The following is a 20,000-nucleotide window of genomic DNA, read 5'->3' as shown; positions in this document are numbered from 1 at the left end:
TTGTGTCTGTGCAACCAGATGCAAAGGACATTCTTAAAGAACAATGGCTGTAATTAAAAAAAAAAAAAAAAAAAAAAAAACTTTCTTTGTCAGGGCCGAGGTGCCAGTACACTGTACCAGTGTGCACCATCACAAAATACCCTTTTTCTAAGTTTTTTTTTATCTCTTCTCTCATCTATATTCTTCTAACAGTGATACTTCTCGTCTTAACTGCTTATAGTTTTTTCTATTCATTACTTCCATGAAGGCATTTGATATATTTCTTCTTTTCCCTTATTGCATAGTATTTTTGTGATAAGACTCTCTCTACTATCGATGGATGCTGTGTGCTAACTGTTGTATGATGGCTGCTGTGTGATGCTGCTGTATGATGGCTCCTGTATGCTGGCTGCTGTGTGATGGTTGCTGTGTGATGGCTGCTGTATGCTGACTGCTGTATGATGGCTGCTGTGTGATGGCTGTTGTGTTATGGCCTGCTGTATGATGGCTACTGTATGATGGTTGTTGTGTACTGACTGTTGTGTGATGGCCTATTATATGATGGCTGCTGTGTGCTGACTGCTGTGTGCTGACTGCTGTGTGATGGCCTTCTCTATGATGGCTGATGTGTGATGGCTTCTGTGTGCTGACTGCTGTATGATGGCTGATTTGTGATGGCTGCTGTGTGCTGACTGCTGTGTGATGGCTGCTGTTGATAGCTGCTGCATGATGGATTTTGTGATGACTGCTGTGCCTCCTGTCATTCTTGCTACTTGGAAGGATGCCATTTTTGCCGTGCTTTGTTTTCCTATAGTCAGAACCACACAGCTGCACGAGTAACTATGATTCATGCCAATATTCGCCGAGGATGTGTTTTGGTATCATTACAACTTCAATTTTTTGGGATGCCAATCATGCAGTCATTTGCACATATCTTCTGTTGTACATTTAGGATCACTGTGGTGGAAATGTAGTAGCTGGAAGGATAAAATAAACCCTAAAATGAAGAATTACTGATACACAGAAATGGAATCAGCACTTTGCTGTTGCTGCAAGTTTTTCACACAAATGCACTTTATATGGCTGCCACCTTGCTACATTTGTATAAAAGCATCATTGAAATATCATTGAATAAACACTACCCTCCAAATATTTTACAGTCTTTTGTTAAAATTCAAGGAAGTGTTATATACGTCAAAAAAGGTTCCATTATGAAACACCAAGCAGAAAAACACCAAGCATCAGGAACACAGACATCAAATGCCTGAAATATACAAGGGCAAAAAATGTAACTGCAGGAGTTTTTTTGCAGGAGGTAATGCCCATGCAATCCCAAGCTCTGCTACCAAATGTATATACACCAGCTATGCAACTGCACCAACTCAAGGAAGGATGAAATCTCTCAAAAAAGGGAACCTCTGCTGGTGCACACTTGGAAACTGCACAGGCAAAGAAAAGAGCAACTGGTGTTATATCCTTGAAGTCTTGTGCTGCAGGAAATTAACACAGAAGTTTGAGTCTGCCACCCGTAGGGCACCCACAAAAGATCTGAGTATGGTTCAATGCTTTTAAGTGGGGAAAAAAAGTGTAAACAATTCCAAGGATTATTCCATTGTAGTTTAACCTGTCAATCCAGGTTTCACTCAAGTGGAACAAACCAACCAAATAAGACTCAATCAAAAAAATCACTAAAGCTACTTTTTTCTTATTATCAGTAGTAAACTGAAGAACCATACAGTCTATATAATAACATAATTATAAGAAAAAAAAAAGCAAAAATCAAATAATTCAACAGTTTTTGGGATTTGGGGTACCTTACCTTTAATATTCTAACCCTGAAGTCATACCACCTCAGAAAAAGGGCAGCTACGACAGTACACTCTTTTTCTAATGTTGAATAACCTCTAAGATGGTTTGGTCCTCGACATAACATTATAATATACTTGGTATGACACCATGTATGTGACCCAAATCATTATTTTGGCAATACAGTTTTAGTTTGTAGACATTTCTGATGAATATCCCAATAAATAAAGGTATTTCAGTGAAATGTATTTCAGTCATTTCTGGCTTCAAATTAGCATGTTTGGCCAAATCAAATTCAATGAAGTTTTTAAAGTGAAACAGAACTCCCAATTGGACTTATGCTAAAGCAGTATGAACATAACATGAACATAGCATCAATACTTCCACTAAAAAAAGACTAAAGGTGCATATCATATTGAATATTTAGAGCAGTAAACTTGATGGGTGAGTATTATTTGTGTTAGTGATTACTGAAAAAAATATGTTTGTGGAAAAAATAAATTTCACTGACATTATTATATTTACAATTCCACTATGAAAGGATGAAAGTAAATGCACCAAGGATCGGAATCCCTAAACTGCAGTCATAAAAAAAAATGCAGCATCATTCAAAATAGGGGCAAGCCCCACACACCCCATGAAATAAATAAATTATATATATATATACCAACTCCATAGTCACAGCAACTTGAAGAAGTGGGTAACCCCCCCCCCCACATCATTATAGAGGAACTCTGATTGTCCGCAAGTTGACCATGGACAATTGAAACTCAAGTGTTCTGTCTTCATCCACCAGTAGGTTGTCCATTTACAAAATGTGATGTTTTCAAATGTTAAATTTGGATGTCAGACAACTATAAATATCATAAGACAGCTATCTTGCCTATTGAGCTATACCATACAGCAGACTTAGCAAATAAACAGCTGTAAAGTATGACAGCAACTGGCACTTCCATTAAATTAGCTAAAGAATACTGTATACAGGAAAATATAAGCACTTCATTTAATATACCATTATTGAATTTAATATTTGCAATCCATTTGGATATGAGGCTGTAAATGTAAATTCAGATAAGGAATACAAAAAAACTTGCTACATCAAACAAGATAACATTCCATAAAACATTATAACTAAAACTGGCAGTTGTAAGATAGTACACATATAACTAAAATTAGATGTTATTGCCTGTAACTTACAAGGTTCTGACAGGTAAAAACAGAAATGCTTACTTTTGAGCACATGTGTAACGTTTTCTGGTTTAATCTCATTTTTCTCCCTTTCTGGTTCTTCTGAAAAAAAAATAAATACAAAAATGAGTAAATAAATAAAGAGAAATAAGCATAATGTTCAAATTCTTGTGCTGCTAAAGATAAATTTGAAACCACCTTCATAGATGCTTGATGACATACTGATCTAAAATGGACAAACTAAGTAAAATGAAGGGGGGTGGCTTGAGAGTGTCATACTTCTTAAATGAATACAACAGGAGGAACATTATCCCCAAAGACCTACCACTGTACAACAATTTGAAAAATATTTGCAACATTTGCATATGGAGCAACTGTAGTGAATGACTAATAAGGAAATGTAAAATGTCATATTCATGTTTTGTCTCCTTTTTCTTTTACTTTAACACATGATAAGAAACAATGTAATTTGTTCTTACATTCTATATACTTATGAGTGTTAAAGCTGTACCTCCACTATTAACAAATTACACATGCCTGAAGAAGGGCTCTTGTAGTCTTGAAACTTGAACTCATTTTCTTGTAAAATATTTTAGTAAAATAAAACTTACAATCACTATGTGCTATTCTTGCACAACTCCTTAAAACAAGTGCACTGTGGGAAGGGATAAAAACAGGAGTGAACCAGGCAGCTACTTAAAATGTGGTCTACAGTCATAGTAGTAGCTTATCAAACATGAACAGAAAACATAGCATCTGGGAATTGGGAATGGGAAAATAGCTTTCACACAGACACATGCAAACAGGCAACTCATATAGGTGACACAATATGCTACTTAATGGGGAACTATATAACTGCATTAATGATATACAGACATTTTTCAGTTAAGAAACATCATGGTATTCAAAATGCATTCATTAACAAGAGCAAGAAGAAAAATAAAGCACACAATGCCTATTCAGAGGAGTGAATGTTTGTTGTATGGCATGCAGTTACTGCAAGATATTAAACCAAAGGTTCAAATGAATAACCATTTGAAATTTTGAGACCCACCAAAGTGAGTCCTGAAGCATGGAGACTGAATGACCTAAAACATGGAGAAATGGCCAATTCCTGGAATATTCCCTTTTCTCTGAGGTATGGTGATCTTGGAGTTGGTATATGTAAGTTCGGGGGGGGGGGGGCTGCAGGTAGACCTGCACAAAATACATTTAATGAAGAAGAGTGATGTTCAAGATTCATTCGTCTCCAGGATTTTTTTTTTCACTCTGTCAGCACTCAGCTTTGAGTGCCGACATTTTAATAGTTAGCCATTTTAATGTGTTGATACTTTGATAATCTGCCAATAATATATTTGATAACTTACTTCACAAAGCCTTTAGTAATAAATTATTATAATATGTGTCAATGATAGATCATGCTCAAACTTGTTTTAGCCATTATACTGTTTTATATGATCAGCCATCAGGGAGGTATCGTAAGTGGAAAAAGTGCATCTCCTTAGCACCATTGTTCACATTTATCTCAACCAACACACTGTTGCTGTAGTGATAAATACTATGTATTATTTTCTGCTGTGCGTGTTTATGGACTTTGTTTACTTCCTTTTGGGTGTACATGCAAGAACAAATTGTCCCAGGTTGCCACATACTTGATTTCTTTGATATTTTCCTGTTACCACTAGACAACACTGCCTACTAGTCAGTTGTGCAACCAGGATTTTTGTATTTGTGTGCCACCTTCCAGATTATAGCCCCTACTTCCAATCAAGTGTAGCTTTGTATACTTCTCATAAGTAAAAAATAGCCAACCAGACACTTTATGGAAAAAATATCATCTAACAAAATGTGTAACAGGAAAATAGAATCCTTCTTTTCAGTGTCAGTAACGCAACAGGAGAACACTCACCTTTGGTACAAGGCTGTGAGTTCTATTCCCACACCAGGTATATTGATTGCTGACCCTGCAGTGGAGTATAAGAGGGATGCTACATTCCTGAGTCTGTTGTCCTTTAGTTGAGACATTAAACTGGACCCCCCTCTGCTTGCGCTGGTGGTAGCTAAAATAAATGTAAAAGATCACATGGCACCTATTAAAAAGGGTAGGGAAAGTTCCCTGATACCCTGGCCAAATTTTCCTAGTAGTAAAATACCACCTCTGGTTTCCCCTGAAAAGAGGTTACCAGCCTAGTGGGACTGACCTGGTTAATAAAGGATAAATCAGATATAAAATAAAATAAAAATAAACAGATATCTATCTGTAGTTGAATCACACTTGTAGAAAGTAAATATATATACCACGTCCCAACAGATCAGTGCCGCCTTCTTCTTGAGTTAAAATCTGTTTAATTCCACAGTGAAATGAACATCAAAAAGTTTAACCATAAAATCTCCTAGCACCTTGGCTGTAACAGCCTTTACAGAGTAAAATGCAGGCTCACAGCATGCCTATTTATAACATAATCAACTTCAATTAATCAATTATATCATTTAAGGCAGAATACACATTTCTTAAAGTTAAAACAGAAATAAAATAAAACTCTGTCAATGGCATTCTTTATTTAGCCCATAAGGCTGCATAGTATTGTATTTAATAAAAAAAATTGATTCCTTTTTTCTTAATAAATATTTAAGTAAATCATCACTAGCAAAATGTAAGGAAATATGTTCCAAAACTGTAACTTTCAAACTATTAATATTTCCCAAATGTACTGTGTTAAAATGATATGCTGCGGGGCTTATAATTTTATTATTTTTTATATCCCTAACATGTTCTTTTATCCTTTCACTCAAGCTTCTTTTACTTTCTCCAATATAAAAATAATCACAAGAACATCTTATTGCATAAATTATTCCCTTTGTTGTACAGGAAGAGCAGTCCTGTATTTCAATTTTTTTCCATTTTTTTTTTGTCAAATGTAGGTACTATATATTGACAAATAGAACATTTACCACAAGAGCTTGTGCCCAATTTCTTCACATTACTATTAATTGGTTCTTTCGGTCTACTATATTTACTATGAACCAAAAAATCTTGCAAATTACGTCCCCTCTGAAAGGATGTCCTAAAATCTACTTGTGACAAAGAGGGTGCTTATCTCTTTATCAATTTCCAATATTCTTTTGATAAATTATTAAATCTATCAGAAAAAAATATATATTTAGTAACAAAAAATATAATGTTATTTTCTAAGACTCTATTTCCACCATTACCTATATAACTTTTATTCTTACTAATATTGTGATTCTCATAAATTTTAGCATAACTATCCATTATCATTTGCTCTTCATATTCAAAAACATTCTAATAGCTCTTTCAGCTTCTATTTTTGAATCATTCATATCACTACATAGCCTCTTAATTCTTAACAATTCCCCATACGGGATAGATGCCAAAGTATGTGGTGGGTGACAACTGGTGGCTTGTAGCATTAAATTCGGCTGACTGAATTTTCTATGTATCCTAGTTTTAATTTTCTCATTATTCACTCCTTCTACAGTGATATCTAAAAAATTAACCTTCACTCCCACTTGTGCTTGGTCATATTTAATTCCAAATCTGTTATTATTCAAAAAATTCAAAAACTCAGGTACCTTTTCTCTGCCTTCATGACATATAAATATAAGATCATCTATAAATCTAAAATAATATTTAGCATGTCTCTGAAAAAATATATTTCTATATATATGGGTGCTCTCCGTTAATCCCATAAACATATTTGCATACATGGGGGCAAATGCTGCCCCCATGGCTGTACCCTGTTTTTGTCTATAGAGGTTTCCCTCAAATTCAAATATGTTATTGTTCAAACAGAAATGTGCTAACTCTTTGATATATTGTGTTCTGGGATTATCTCCCAAGAAATACTGTATGGCTTTTAGTCCATATACATGTTGTATATTAGTATACAGACTAGTTACATCTACTACTACAAAGTACATATTTTCTTTCCATTTTAATTCCCCCATCTTATCCAAAAAGTCAAAATAATCTTTTATATAAGATGGAAGCTTCAATACTTTTTTCAACAGTATTTCATGTAAAAGATATCCCAAATTATGTGTAAAATATCCAATAGCCAAAACTATTGGATGTCCCAGGGGTGTTGTAGATCCTTGTGAATTTTGGGCACACAAAAAAATCTAGCTACTGAGCCCTCTTTCTTTGTAAACTTCTTTGCTACATCCAAAGCTGAAAAATAATGAAGCCTCACTCCTTTATCCATCAATATCTTGTATTCTCTTTGAGCCTGATTTAAAACAGTTATGTCTACTTTTTTATACATTTGTTCATTGTTCAAATGTTGCATACACATTTCCTAATACATTGAAGAATTCATAACAACTAATCTGCCCCCTTTATCTGAGGGCTTAAATACAATATTATCATTCTTACTAAGTTGTTTCAATTTATACCATTCATCCTTTGATAAATTATAATTCTTGTTCATTCTATTAAATTCATTCAATTCTTTTTCTATTACTAAATTAATAGCATTATTAAATCGTTGTATGTTAACACTTTTAAAGGGTGGCATTAAAGTACTTATAACTAAGATTTTGTTTGTATCAAATAAAGTATATGCATTATTTTCAACATCTGAATCACTGGAATAAAAACTGCTGTCACTAGATGAATCTGTATCTTCATTTGACATATTCACATTGTATGGTACAATATTGTAAAAATATTCCTTTAAATGCATTTTATGAATTAATTTGAATATTTCTGATTTAACTTCATGCAATCTTATAAAAACAGTGGGAATAAATGTTAGCCCCTTTTGGGATTTTTGGAGAGCACCCATATATATAGAAATATATTTTTTCAGAGACATGTTAAATATTACTTTAGATTTATAGATGACCTTATATCTATATGTCATGAAGGCAGAGAAAAGGTACCTGGGTTTTGAATTTTTTGAATAATAACAGATTTGGAATTAAATATGACCAAGCACAAGTAGGAGTGAAGGTTAATTTTTTTAGATATCACTGTAGAAGGAGTGAATAATGAGAAAATTAAAACTAGGATACATAGAAAATTCAATCAGCCGAATTTAATGCTACAAGCCACCAGTTGTCACCCACCACATACTATGGCATCTATCCCGTATGGGGAATTGTTAAGAATTAAGAGGCTATGTAGTGATATGAATGATTAAAAAATAGAAGCTGAAAGAGATATTAGAATGTTTTTGAACAGGGGATATGAAGAGCAAATGATAATGGAAAGTTATGCTAAAATTTATGAGAATCACAATATTAGTAAGAATAAACGTTATATAGGTAATGGTGGAAATAGAGTCTTAGAAAATAACATTACATTTTTTGTTACTAAATATACAGTTTTTTTCTGATAGATATAATAATTTATTAAAAGAATATTGGAAATTGATAAAGAGACAAGTACCCTCTTTGTCACAAGTAGATCTTAGGACAGCCTATCAAGATTTTTTGGTTCATAGTAAATATAGTAGAATGAAGGAACCAATTAATAGCAATGTGAAGAAATTGGGCACAAGCCCTTGGGGGTAAATGTTCTATTGGTCAATATATAGTACCTACATTTGACAAAAAAAATGGAAAAAAAATGAAATACAGGACTGCTCTTCCTGTACAACAAAGGGAATAATTTATGCAATAAGATGTTCTTGTGATTATTTTTATATTGGAGAAAGTAAAAGAAGCTTGAGTGAAAGGATAAAAGAACATGTTAGGGATATAAAAAAATAATAAAATTATAAGCCCTGTAGCATATCATTTTAACACAGTACATTTGGGAAATATTAATAGTTTGAAAGTTACAGTTTTGGAACATATTTCCTTACATTTTGCTAGTGATGATTTACTTAAATATTTATTAAGAAAAAATGAATCAATTTTTATTATTAAATACAATACTATGCAGCCTTATGGGCTAAATAAAGAATGCCATTGGCAGAGTTTTATTTGATTTCTGTTTTAACTTTAAGAAATGTGCATTCTGCCTTAAATGATATCATTGATTAATTGAAGTTGATTATGTTATAAATAGGCATCCTGCATTTTAGTCTGTAAAGGCTGTTATGGCTGAGGCTCTAGGAGATTTTATGGCAAAACTTTTTGATGTTTATTTTGCTGTGGATTTAAACAGATTTTAACTCAAGAAGAAGGTGGCACTGGTCTGTTGGGATGTGGTATATATATATATATATATATATATATATATATATATATATATATATATATCCATCCATGTTTTGAAAAAATGTAATCACGTGATATCTCACTGCATAAAATAAATATTTTTAAAGTGGTCATCATGGCATATGGTTATACCTTTGTTAGTAGCCAAAATTTACTGCTGGGTTACACATCTCATACTGGTATATGGCTGTTACAACTCATTAATCCTTCACTTCTTTACTATATAACTGCAGTGCTTGATGTTCTGTCACTATAGAACTGTGTTGGCTATATCTGTTCTTCAATGCACATTGTGCACACTTACAGAATTATAGCAAATGTCATTGGTGATGCACAGCCCACTCATTCTATTCTCTTTTTATGTTCTGATATGTGCATCACCTTGTATTTCTGTTTCTAATACATTAATTGGTGAATTACCTGTGCAAAGAGAATATGCCAGGCTTCAGCCATATATTTCTTGGTATGCCAAAGTCATAACTGACAGGGGATTCATTTTGGGCCAACCTCCCCAGGAAATAAGAACCACAGATGAGACAGGAAAGAAATTTATTGAACCCATATTGTGTAAAATATGATTTCATTCATACTGTTAACTTCCCTACTGTGTTCCCAGTTATTGTCATGCCATAGATGGAAATGTACGCTGGATGATAATTTAGAAAGTCAGGACTCCATTCACAGTTAAGGCCTGTATATACATTCTATACTCTTAGCAGTAAAATTCTTGTCACTAAAAATCAGTAATCTCTAAAAAATGTGTCGGGATTATTGATGTTATGACATCTGAATAGTTACAAAGGAGTTGAAGTTGTAAGATGGAACTAGATAAGCCCCCTGAATGCAATAAATTCCGTACAGGAATAGTGCTGCACGGAGTGAACTGTGTCCATTTACCCTTAGCTTTAACAGCAAGCGCACCTTGCGTATTCATGAAAGTGTGCTGTTGCTAAGGTTAAACGGATACAAACACTACTGAGTGCAGGTAGTGCACGCACAGCTAACATGCCTCCTGCACTCAGAAAGTGCTGTACAGCACTTTTAAAAGTATTTCAGTGTCTGTGGACACTGAAATGAAATAAAATTAGTAAAACAGTGTCCATGGACACTAAAATAAATAAGGGAACAAGAAAGCAATGCAGGGTGTGTGTGACAGGTTCTGTCACACACCCCTTGCATTGCAAAAATGCCATACGGCTATAACCCTCAACTGTACAGGTTTCCACAGAATGCCCACACATACTTCTCAACCTCTTAGAGCAAGAAAGCTCTACAAAGCCATAAGTAATAGGGCGAAAATGGCACAAAAATAGGGACACTTTTTAAATATTGCACTTACAAACCCGAAAGGTTGATAGAATAAAAAGGTTGCATTAGCACGGACTTCCTGAAGGGTATGAAGACTGAAACCCAAATGTCTGCCATTGTAAAAATGCCTTACACTCATACCCCTCAACTGTTACAGGTTTCCACAGAATGCCCAGATGCCTGCCTCACATACCACTCAACCTCCTAGAGCAAGAAAGCTGTACAAAACCATAAATAATAGGGGGACAAAGGCACAAAAACAGGGACACTTTTTAAATATTGCACTTACAAACCCAGAAAGTTGATAGAATAAAAGGTTTGCATTAGCACGGACTTCCTGAAGGGTATGAAGACTGAGAACCAAATGTCTGCCATTGTTAAAGTGCCATATGGCCATACCCCTTGACTGTACAGGTTTCTGCAGAGTGCCCAGATGCCTGCCTCACATACCTCTCGACCCGTACCAGGGCTCTCAGTACAAAGTGGTGGCCAGGGACCATCTGGCACGTGACCTCACCAGTGTCACTGGAAACCCCCAAACTGGTGAACAGGTACAGCATCACTACACTGACCTAAAACATTGGAAGGGGGAGCTCTTGGTCCAATGGATCCAAGATGCTCAGGACTGGCATGCTGTAGCAGTTTGTAAGTATCCCAGTTATATTTGTTCCAAATTCTAGCCTGGGTAGATAGACAGGCAGGCATAATGTTTGTTTCTCATCCCTGTAGCTGCAGAAGAGAGGGCTATGAACATTGAGGCCCATCCTGACAGACTGACAAGGATGCGCCAACAGGCTGGTGAGTATAGATCTATCTTACAGTATATAGTGCCATAAAGTAGAAAGAGTACACCATTTACTGCCAGTGGGCATATTGCATACTGTGTCTAATGAATAAAACACGTTTGTCACACTAATACTTATTCACAGAATGTCCATTAATAAAAGTGTCATTTCACTGTAATAAAAATATACAACAAACTGTTGTGTTTACTCTGGTATGTTGTAGAAATAGAATGTGTACAGGTTATTTACAGCAAATTTGGCATTGACAGCATGAAGTAACTGAGGCTGTTCTTGGAAACAGCTGGTATGCATTGTTGTCTAGTGTTAACTTTTGCTTTCCAGATTATATTATTTTAAAGGAGTAATACACAGTACAATAACTATCTGCCATGCATGAATTTCAGGATTACAAGTCTAGACTGTCCAACCCAGAGATTATTAGTCAGAAATCAGTCAAGAAAGAAACCACAGTTCCCAGTAGCTCAGTGTGATAGAAAATAGCATTGTTGTTCATTTTAGCACATCCAGACATCGTTCGAATCCAGGGAGTGGTACTGAGATGTGTGCATATATACACAATAGAAACCCTGAATGTGTGTAGAAACCATCAGAAAGTATTAACAGATATTTTCCCCACAGGTCTCACAGGTAAAAAATGTGTGTAGTGGCTGTATGAAGGGTATAGTAATACACCTGAGTAGGTATAGAAACAGTCAGACAGTATTAACAGATATTTTCACGACAAGTCTCACAGGTAAAGAAATGTGTGTAGTAGCTATATGAAGGGAATACTAATACACCTGAATATTTGTAGAAACATTTAAAAAGTGTTAACAGATATTTTCTCCATAGGTCTTACAGGTAAAGAAATGTTTGTAGTAACTGTATGAAGGGTATACTAATACACCATGTACAAATGTTCCATTGTCCAATCCCATATGCCTGCAAATGTTAGTAGGTTAGGTACATACATCATGTCCTCTCCCCAGCAAGTCTGTCAAGTGTCACTCTGTCACAACTAGTGGTGACTGCTGCCAATAACCTTGGACACAGACAAGAATCAAGGGAAGTATGCCAGTAGCAGACACACACAACAGCAGTGCAGGGTACCCCTTCTACGTCAGATATGTATTCCTGACATCTACAAGCCCCCTCTAGTAATGTGTACATAGTTGCCACAGTCTGCCTCATACCATTACAGGTTGACAGTTTAACATGTATGTATGTGCTACAAAAGCTATGGGCCATAGGAAGATGTAAAGTGAGGGCAGACTTCTAGAGTATTGAGCAGTACTGTTGTGAAAAATAGAAGCCTATACAGTTGTTAATGGACTTCTCTCTCTCTCCCCATCCCTCATCTGCATCACTAATTATTATTCATATACTATGGGTATGTTTTTCTCAGAACCTAATGTTGGGACATGTGTTCCATTATTGTTTATATAATTAATTGGTTGCATGTTAACATACATTGTTCAAATACAATCATTGGCGGCCTGTTGCTGTCATTGTTACTGGCATGCTGTTACAATACTTACTGTTGTTCCATTTATGCATGTGTTCTGTTTGCTATTCAACTGTTTCAAATCTGTTGTTTTGGGTTAATTGGAACACCGATGCATGCTGTTAAAACTAAAATTGAAATGTTTTGTTCATGACTAATTAATATTTCTGGAAAGACCTCAACACCATAGTACATTTGGGAAGGCAGATTTCAGCGAATCCACCTGTCCTACCCCATCTGGCCATGGCACCAGGCCCCAGGACGTCTGGTTCTCAACCCGGAACATCCTCCTCCTCTGGTCCTGCACCACCTTTGGGTGGAACTGCCTCAGGGGATGGGGCTCGTCCCCCCCCCCGAGTGCGGGCGTGGAAAGGAGCCCATCACCTGCAGAATGTTCTGGGTATGGTGCGCAGCATCATCCACTCTGAGTTGGGTGGGCAGCTGCATCAGATGGAGAGCCACCTGATGCACCTCGAGGGGCAGGCTGCCCCTCTTGTCCAGCCCCCAGCACAGCCAAATTTAGGGCTGTGAAAGTGTTGACCCCCTCATGTGTCATATAACACCCCTATATGCTGTCTTGTGTGTCTTGCCTCTCTGCAAATGCTACTTATCCTGCCAAACCTACCTCCCCAAACATAACTACAGCTATTTCCCAACATCCCACTCTCACCTAAAAAAAAGGGCATCTGTCCTATGAAAAAAAACACTGCCCCATACATAACTCTACATTTTGCCCCCATGTAGAGTGAAATTAATCAATCTACCCACCAATTATTCTACAAATCTCTATTGCCTTCACCCCTCCCTGTAGGATGTGAGGCTGTAAATTCCAAATTCTACACATTATTCACAGCTGTATCTGCAAAAGAAATGTAAAGCTATGGTCCTTTCCTACACCTGTCCTGTACATTCATAGCTGGTTTTCCTAATGTTTTACCCCCTGCTTGCCCCCAATTCACCACTTTCCTATCACACTTTTTTCTTTTCTTTAATTAAAATTAGTGCGGGTGTAAGTGGGAGTAAGCAGTGCTAAGTGAAGCTAAGAGGGCTTAACTGTCTGTTATCATCACTTAGCATTGCTCACAACCATGCAAACCTGCTTACAACTGCTTAAAATTGCTTTCATCACTCTCTTTATCAGTGCTAGTTCTGCTCAGTAACAAAAAAAGCAGGCCTCCCAAGTCTCAATCCCAGGACACTGGCACTACAGTCACAGCAACATACCACTACAACACCCAAGCTATGGCAGTTTATAATGCTTTTACAAACATATACATTCTGGTCATTTAACATTAATGAAAAAAAAGTCATCACTTCCAAATCTTGAACCCAGGACCCTGTGCACTACAATCACACCATCTGACCTATAGGGATTTGTAATGTTTTTACAAACATATCATGCACTACAGTAATTTAACATAAGAGAAACATGTATATTCATAGTACTTTTATATACGTATATATACATATGTATATCTACATATATGTGTATACACATATGTATAGCTCTCTCTCTCTCTCTATATATATATATATATATATATATATATGTGTGTGTGTGTGCGTGTGTGTGTATATATATTTATACATAAATACATATTTATAAATAACCAACCTCTTACTGCGATACATCTGCAAAACGCCTGACAAAGTGGGGGGATAAAGGGCAAACAATAGTGACATCTTTGAAATATGGCTGTTATACTTGTAAAAGTCTGCAAGAGTAGCATGGTTTGATTTAACATATAATTCCTGACAGATTCTAGGTCTGAAACACAAATAAATGTCATCATTTACTGATGTCAATGGTGACATCATCCCAGTGATTTGTCAGAAACCCACAACTGTTATGGAGAATAGACCAAACATATGAACCATGCATCTGGACAGTGTCTAGACATCTGGACAGTGGAGAGGTATGACTGCAGTCATGTAACAGAAAAGAAATAACAGTGAGAGCTGCCAACCATTTCACCCAGCACCTTTTGAACCACAGTAAGGCCAACACGACACTACCCCAAATCAGCTCTGGAGAATTACCCATGTATTTCCTAATATATCATGTACTACAGGGATGGAACTGTAGGGAAACGCTGATACTGGTGCAGAAATGTCCACCCACAACCATTTGCACCACAGTCACAGCAAAATACTAGTACCCCAAATGAACTCTAGAGTAGAACGACTGAACAAACATATCCTGATTGCCAGTCACACACTACACTGACATATACTGGCACAACTCACAGTCTACTGGGAATTCTGCGGTGTTACAGGACATTTCTCAGTCTGCCCCCTACAAACATATACACCTGATAGACCACCAGCAACTGTAGCAGCATGCACAGTCAGATGGAAAAGGATCTATGACACTCACATCTGCTACTCTCCCTACTCAGCCCAACAAACATTTACACACAACACTGCTACACAATTTTGACAGTCTGTGAACAATGGCCAGACATGCATAACTCTCAACTGTACATATTTCCACAGAATGTCCAGGGTGTGGGACCATATTTATGGCCACTGCTGCAAACCACTTCCAGGAGTCTGCTAAGTCATTGGGATGATATCAGGAGTACAGTCAATGAATAATGATATACCACATACCTCTGAATCTCTCACTGCAAGACATTTGAACAAAGCATGGCATACTTGGGGGACAGGGGGCTGAAAAGACTAGCATATCTTACATAATGGTGTTACAAACTGAAACAGTCACTGATGTTACAGGGTTTGTTGTAACATAACATTCCTGAAGGATATGATGTCTGAAACACTAATTGATGTCAACATTTACTTACTACAATCCTCACATTATCCTACTGAGTTCTCTAAAACAGATATTGTCTGAAGACCAGACTAAACATAACAGGCAAACCTCTGGGCAGTCTGTGGACATCTGGACAGCTGAGAGGTATGTCAGAGACATATCACTGTCAGACGTCACACAGAAAATGCATGTTCAGACAAACCCTGTTAATCTAGCAAGCCTCTATGTGTATAAAAGCAATACATACAATCTGTACCCAATTCTGGAGCTTTGTCCCCCATGTTGTTGGGCTGTCTCCACATGTCTTGTCCTGAGAGGTATTTCCACCTACTGTTCACCTACTGTCTGTGAAGCTGTACTCCCCACACCTCCATAATGTCCTTCACACAGACAAGTAAAAGGGCCAAGGCCCACATGAAGGACAGAGCAGGTATACATAGCTTTACAGCCAACGTCCCATCAATTGGAATTAGCAGTAGTGTCCAGGCCCACACCACAATACTATGTGGGCACCTACATAGCTGTATGGACTCAGCAATACCTGACAGGACAACATCATCCTCCTCAAGGTAGGGTAAACGTCTGTGGTAGACATCAGCAATACACAAATACCATAATAGATCGAAATAATTGCTGGACAGGGTCAAGAAGTAACAGGTGCTTTATTGGAAGCGATGTCACCTTGGTCTGCACAAGCACATAAGGTCACAGGTGAATTACCCTAAAGCTATATTTGAGTGCAAATTGGACATGTTCACCAAGGCCAGTCACTAGGCTATCCACATGTCTGCAATCCCAGAGGCAACACACAAATCTGCTCTGTAGTGGTGGTCAATAACACCACATACACATGCGGCATAGATATAGGCGACTGGCTGCAGACAGCTGAAGTGTAAACATCACCACCCTGTCCCGCATCGGTGCACATGTGCATGCACAGCACCTGCCCCCCTCCCCTCATCATCAGAAAGCAAGTCCATAATGCCTTTTCAAAGGCAACACACAGAAGGCTCCATAGGCCTGATACCATCCCTGGCTGCATCAAATATGAACACAGGCATGAGTTTTCAGATCCATTACGCACTGTAGTCAACTAAAGCCTGAGCACTGGTGTCATCCCATCTGCACAGAGGACTGCCACTGTCATCGCTATACACAAAGACAAAGCAATCCACCGACCCAGCCAATCATATGCACATCAGCCTAACTAGCCTGTTCTGCAAGGGTATGGAAGGCAACATCAATGACATTATGAACAGGGACATCAGCAACCTCAAAATGCCTGATCCCACACAGTGTGGTATTGACAAATGGAGATCAGGCCTGTTAAACCTGGATGACCTCTCTGAAGTGGTCAAAAAACACAAGGCTGAGGGGAAGTTGGTGAACAATACCTACTTTCACCTAGCCCAAGTCTCTCACAATAATCCCCAGATGGCCAGGATACATACGCCTACATAGCTAGGCATCAACCTGTATGTTACCAGATGGGTAGCTAACTGGCCCAATGATAGTACCCACTCGGTCAAAGTAGTAGAACCCATCTCTAATAGTAGAGTCCTCCAAAGCGGTGTACCCCAAGGATTGGTCTGGGGGCCTCTACTGTTTGAGATATATGTATCTGAGGTACAGGACAAAAGCAGTGGTCTGTGGATGACCAGGTGTACAGATGCTTGCAAGCTGGCCACTGTCCAACATTCCCCTACTGATGTGAGCAGCCCCCAAGAGGCCCTCACCCAATTAATGACTGGTGCAAGAAGAATTTCTGGAAACTGAATGCCAGGAGAGGCATCATTCTCCCTGCTGTGGCAGATATCATCCACACTAATTATGACAGCAATAATGTACTGAGCATGCAATCAGGTGTGAGGCAACTTGTGCACCAAGGTTGGTAGCAACCCGACAGTTTCCCACCATGTGGGCACCATTGTACAGGGCCCACCTCACAAATAAGGGTATGTCATCCAGGAATCAGGAGGCCACAACATCCCTGTACTCCACCCTTATCAGATGCATTACCAAGTACAACGGCTCCTTTGGCATGTACCTTGCCAAGCAAATGCAGCAGTTGCAGAGACCACAGATGTTCCTGACTAGGCAAATCCAAGATCTGTAACACCTATCCAATACAGGTAGGCTGAAAGCCCTGTATCTGTACTCAGTCTCATACGGACTGATCATAGGTGACCTGTGTCTGGCATACAAGGCCATTTCCAAAACAGCCTTGATGGCATATCTGTAAGACAAGCCCCACTCACGGCATCATGGAAGGCTCTCACCTGGTCTGTGACATGTATAGTACTTGTTGACAGGATAGCATAGTGTCTCACACAATACACTGTCTGTAAAATACATTCCTTCCCCATGTCTAGCAGAGTATGTGTATAGTCCTCTTGAAGAAGAAGCTGGATGATGTATGGGAAATGGATGACATACCCCTGGGATCCTGCGTGTGTCCCAGCCGGACTGGGCAAAAGTCTGGGCCAGGCTTATGAGGGCATCTGGGCCAATAGCCTGGCATCATCTTATGAGGCTATGCACCTAGTATTTTACAAGTTTCCTGTATGTATGAAATGAATCCCTGTGAGTCTGAGTTGTGTATTTACTGCAATGATAGTATATGGTGTTGTTCCTTCATCAGTTATCATCACATATCATTGCACCTTGTCATTGTGTGTGGTCTGTATAGCAGTAGGTCATCTCTTACAGTATGTGCATATGCGCTTGGTGACACTGTATACCTCACTCCAATAGCATTGGTCTTGGCCACAATTGCCATTCTGCTACTAGGCCCATCACACAGTAGGATTTGTCATCAGAAGTGAAAGAGATGGATTGCAGCAGGCAGAACCAACAAAAGGTCTGCACTGAAGGGCCCATAGGTGTCACAGCTGTGCAAGAATGTTCCAGGAGTGTGTGTGTGTGTGTGTGTGTGTGTGTGTGTGTGTGTGTGTGTGTGCGTGCATGCGTGCGTGTGTGTGTGTGTGTATGTATGTATCAGCAAACATAATACTGCAGAGTATTAATTTACATATCTTGTCTTCCCCTCACATGTGAGCACAGGGGCTGGTATCCCTCCCCCTCACAACCTGATGTCAGTGTAGTAGCGGACTCCCATGGTGATGGTGGCTATAGTGAGGCATAGGTGGGGTTGTTGGTGCCTGAATCCGTGCCATTGTTTGGTATCCCACTTTCACCCACCATGTCCCTGCACACAGTCAGTATGCTCACACATACCCAGTCCCCAGCAGCCATGGATAATGGACAGGTTAAGGGTGGTGGCATGGAACAGACTAGTGTGTTGAGTATGGTGAGTGTAAGTGTAGACACCAGTCATAGGCAGAGAGCAGACAAGGTCACACACAGGCAGATGGACAGGTGTGCTCAACAGAGGAATGCTGCCCATCAGGACCCTGTCACAAGTGCCACAGCAGGTGTCACCAGATGCATGTTATGGTCCGTCATGGAGTCATAGGCACTCACTGACTGCAACACCAGACAGATGCGCAGGGTCATAAATGCAGTGCTCCCTGCCATGCATGACGGTCATTTGTGATGCCATACGTCACCTTGCCAATGTCATGGATAGACAGTGTGTGAGACATTGTCACTGCTCGACCATGTCTGTGCTTGAGCATGTGGTGGGAGTAGGGCATTGGTCAGGTGGTTGTGGGTCAGCAACATGATCAGCTGTGAGCCCACGTGACTGTGCACATTCACAGTCCTGTAGTGGCAGTACAAAAAGTAAGGTGCTGTCCACCCCACACTGGACAAGGCCATAGGCATGTTATCTGGCCATTCTCATTAGGGATACGTAACCAGCAGACAGCAGTCACCATCAGGGAGTAGTACTGCATCTGTCCTTGGGTTTGGCGGTGGCAGTGATACTCCTGGCTGAACCAGTTACCACGTACTTGCCAGGAGATGGTGAACCATACATCCTGCCATGTACAGTCCATGGCTGTCCATCATAGCCCTGTGTCAGGCATCCACATCACTTGGTGTGCAGACAAACACTCACACTTCCCTATCACAGATCAGTCACAATGAAACATGCACAGCTCCTCTGCACAGTCCATTTGAACATCACCCCTTCAGACACACACACACACACACACACACACACACACACACACACACACACACGCACAATGTCAGCCATATGGCCCAGCTTAGGCCTCTGGCAATCTAACACCATACCCTGTGCATGTGATGAAACTTGTGCCATAACACTATTATCCATAGCATCAATGCACGGACATGTTCATATGGGTCTGATGCACAGGGTGACTATAGTACAGTCTAGCAATGTCATGCTGTGTAAGGTGCTGTTTGCTGGCAGTAGTTATGGGTACACATCGAGGTGTATGTACCTTGTTAGCCATGATGCACTATTGCTGTTAGTACTGCTGACTGACTGTAACATCATGTACTGTATTTTGGTTGTGTTCCAGGTGTCTGTGTG

The 20,000-nt window shown here is 38.8% G+C and overlaps 1 protein-coding gene across 3 annotated transcripts in view; it reads right to left on the bottom strand.

Moving 5' to 3' along the window:
- The window catches only part of CLSTN3 (calsyntenin 3), a 1,069,180-nt gene that overhangs the window by 272,465 nt on the left and 776,715 nt on the right, over positions 1-20,000 (bottom strand). For 2 of the 3 annotated variants that reach the window (XM_044079705.1, XM_044079706.1), the window contains exon 10: positions 3,016-3,075. In XM_044079705.1, the coding sequence (XP_043935640.1) occupies positions 3,016-3,075 (60 nt within the window). The remainder of the gene's footprint in view (positions 1-3,015; positions 3,076-20,000) is intronic. The other variant, XM_044079707.1, reaches the window with a different exon arrangement.

The sequence above is a fragment of the Protopterus annectens genome, chromosome 8.part0, assembly GCF_019279795.1.
Source record: "Protopterus annectens isolate FY-2018-M chromosome 8.part0, PAN1.0, whole genome shotgun sequence".
NCBI lineage: Eukaryota > Metazoa > Chordata > Ceratodontiformes > Protopteridae > Protopterus > Protopterus annectens.
This window is presented reverse-complemented; position numbering and strand designations above follow the sequence as displayed.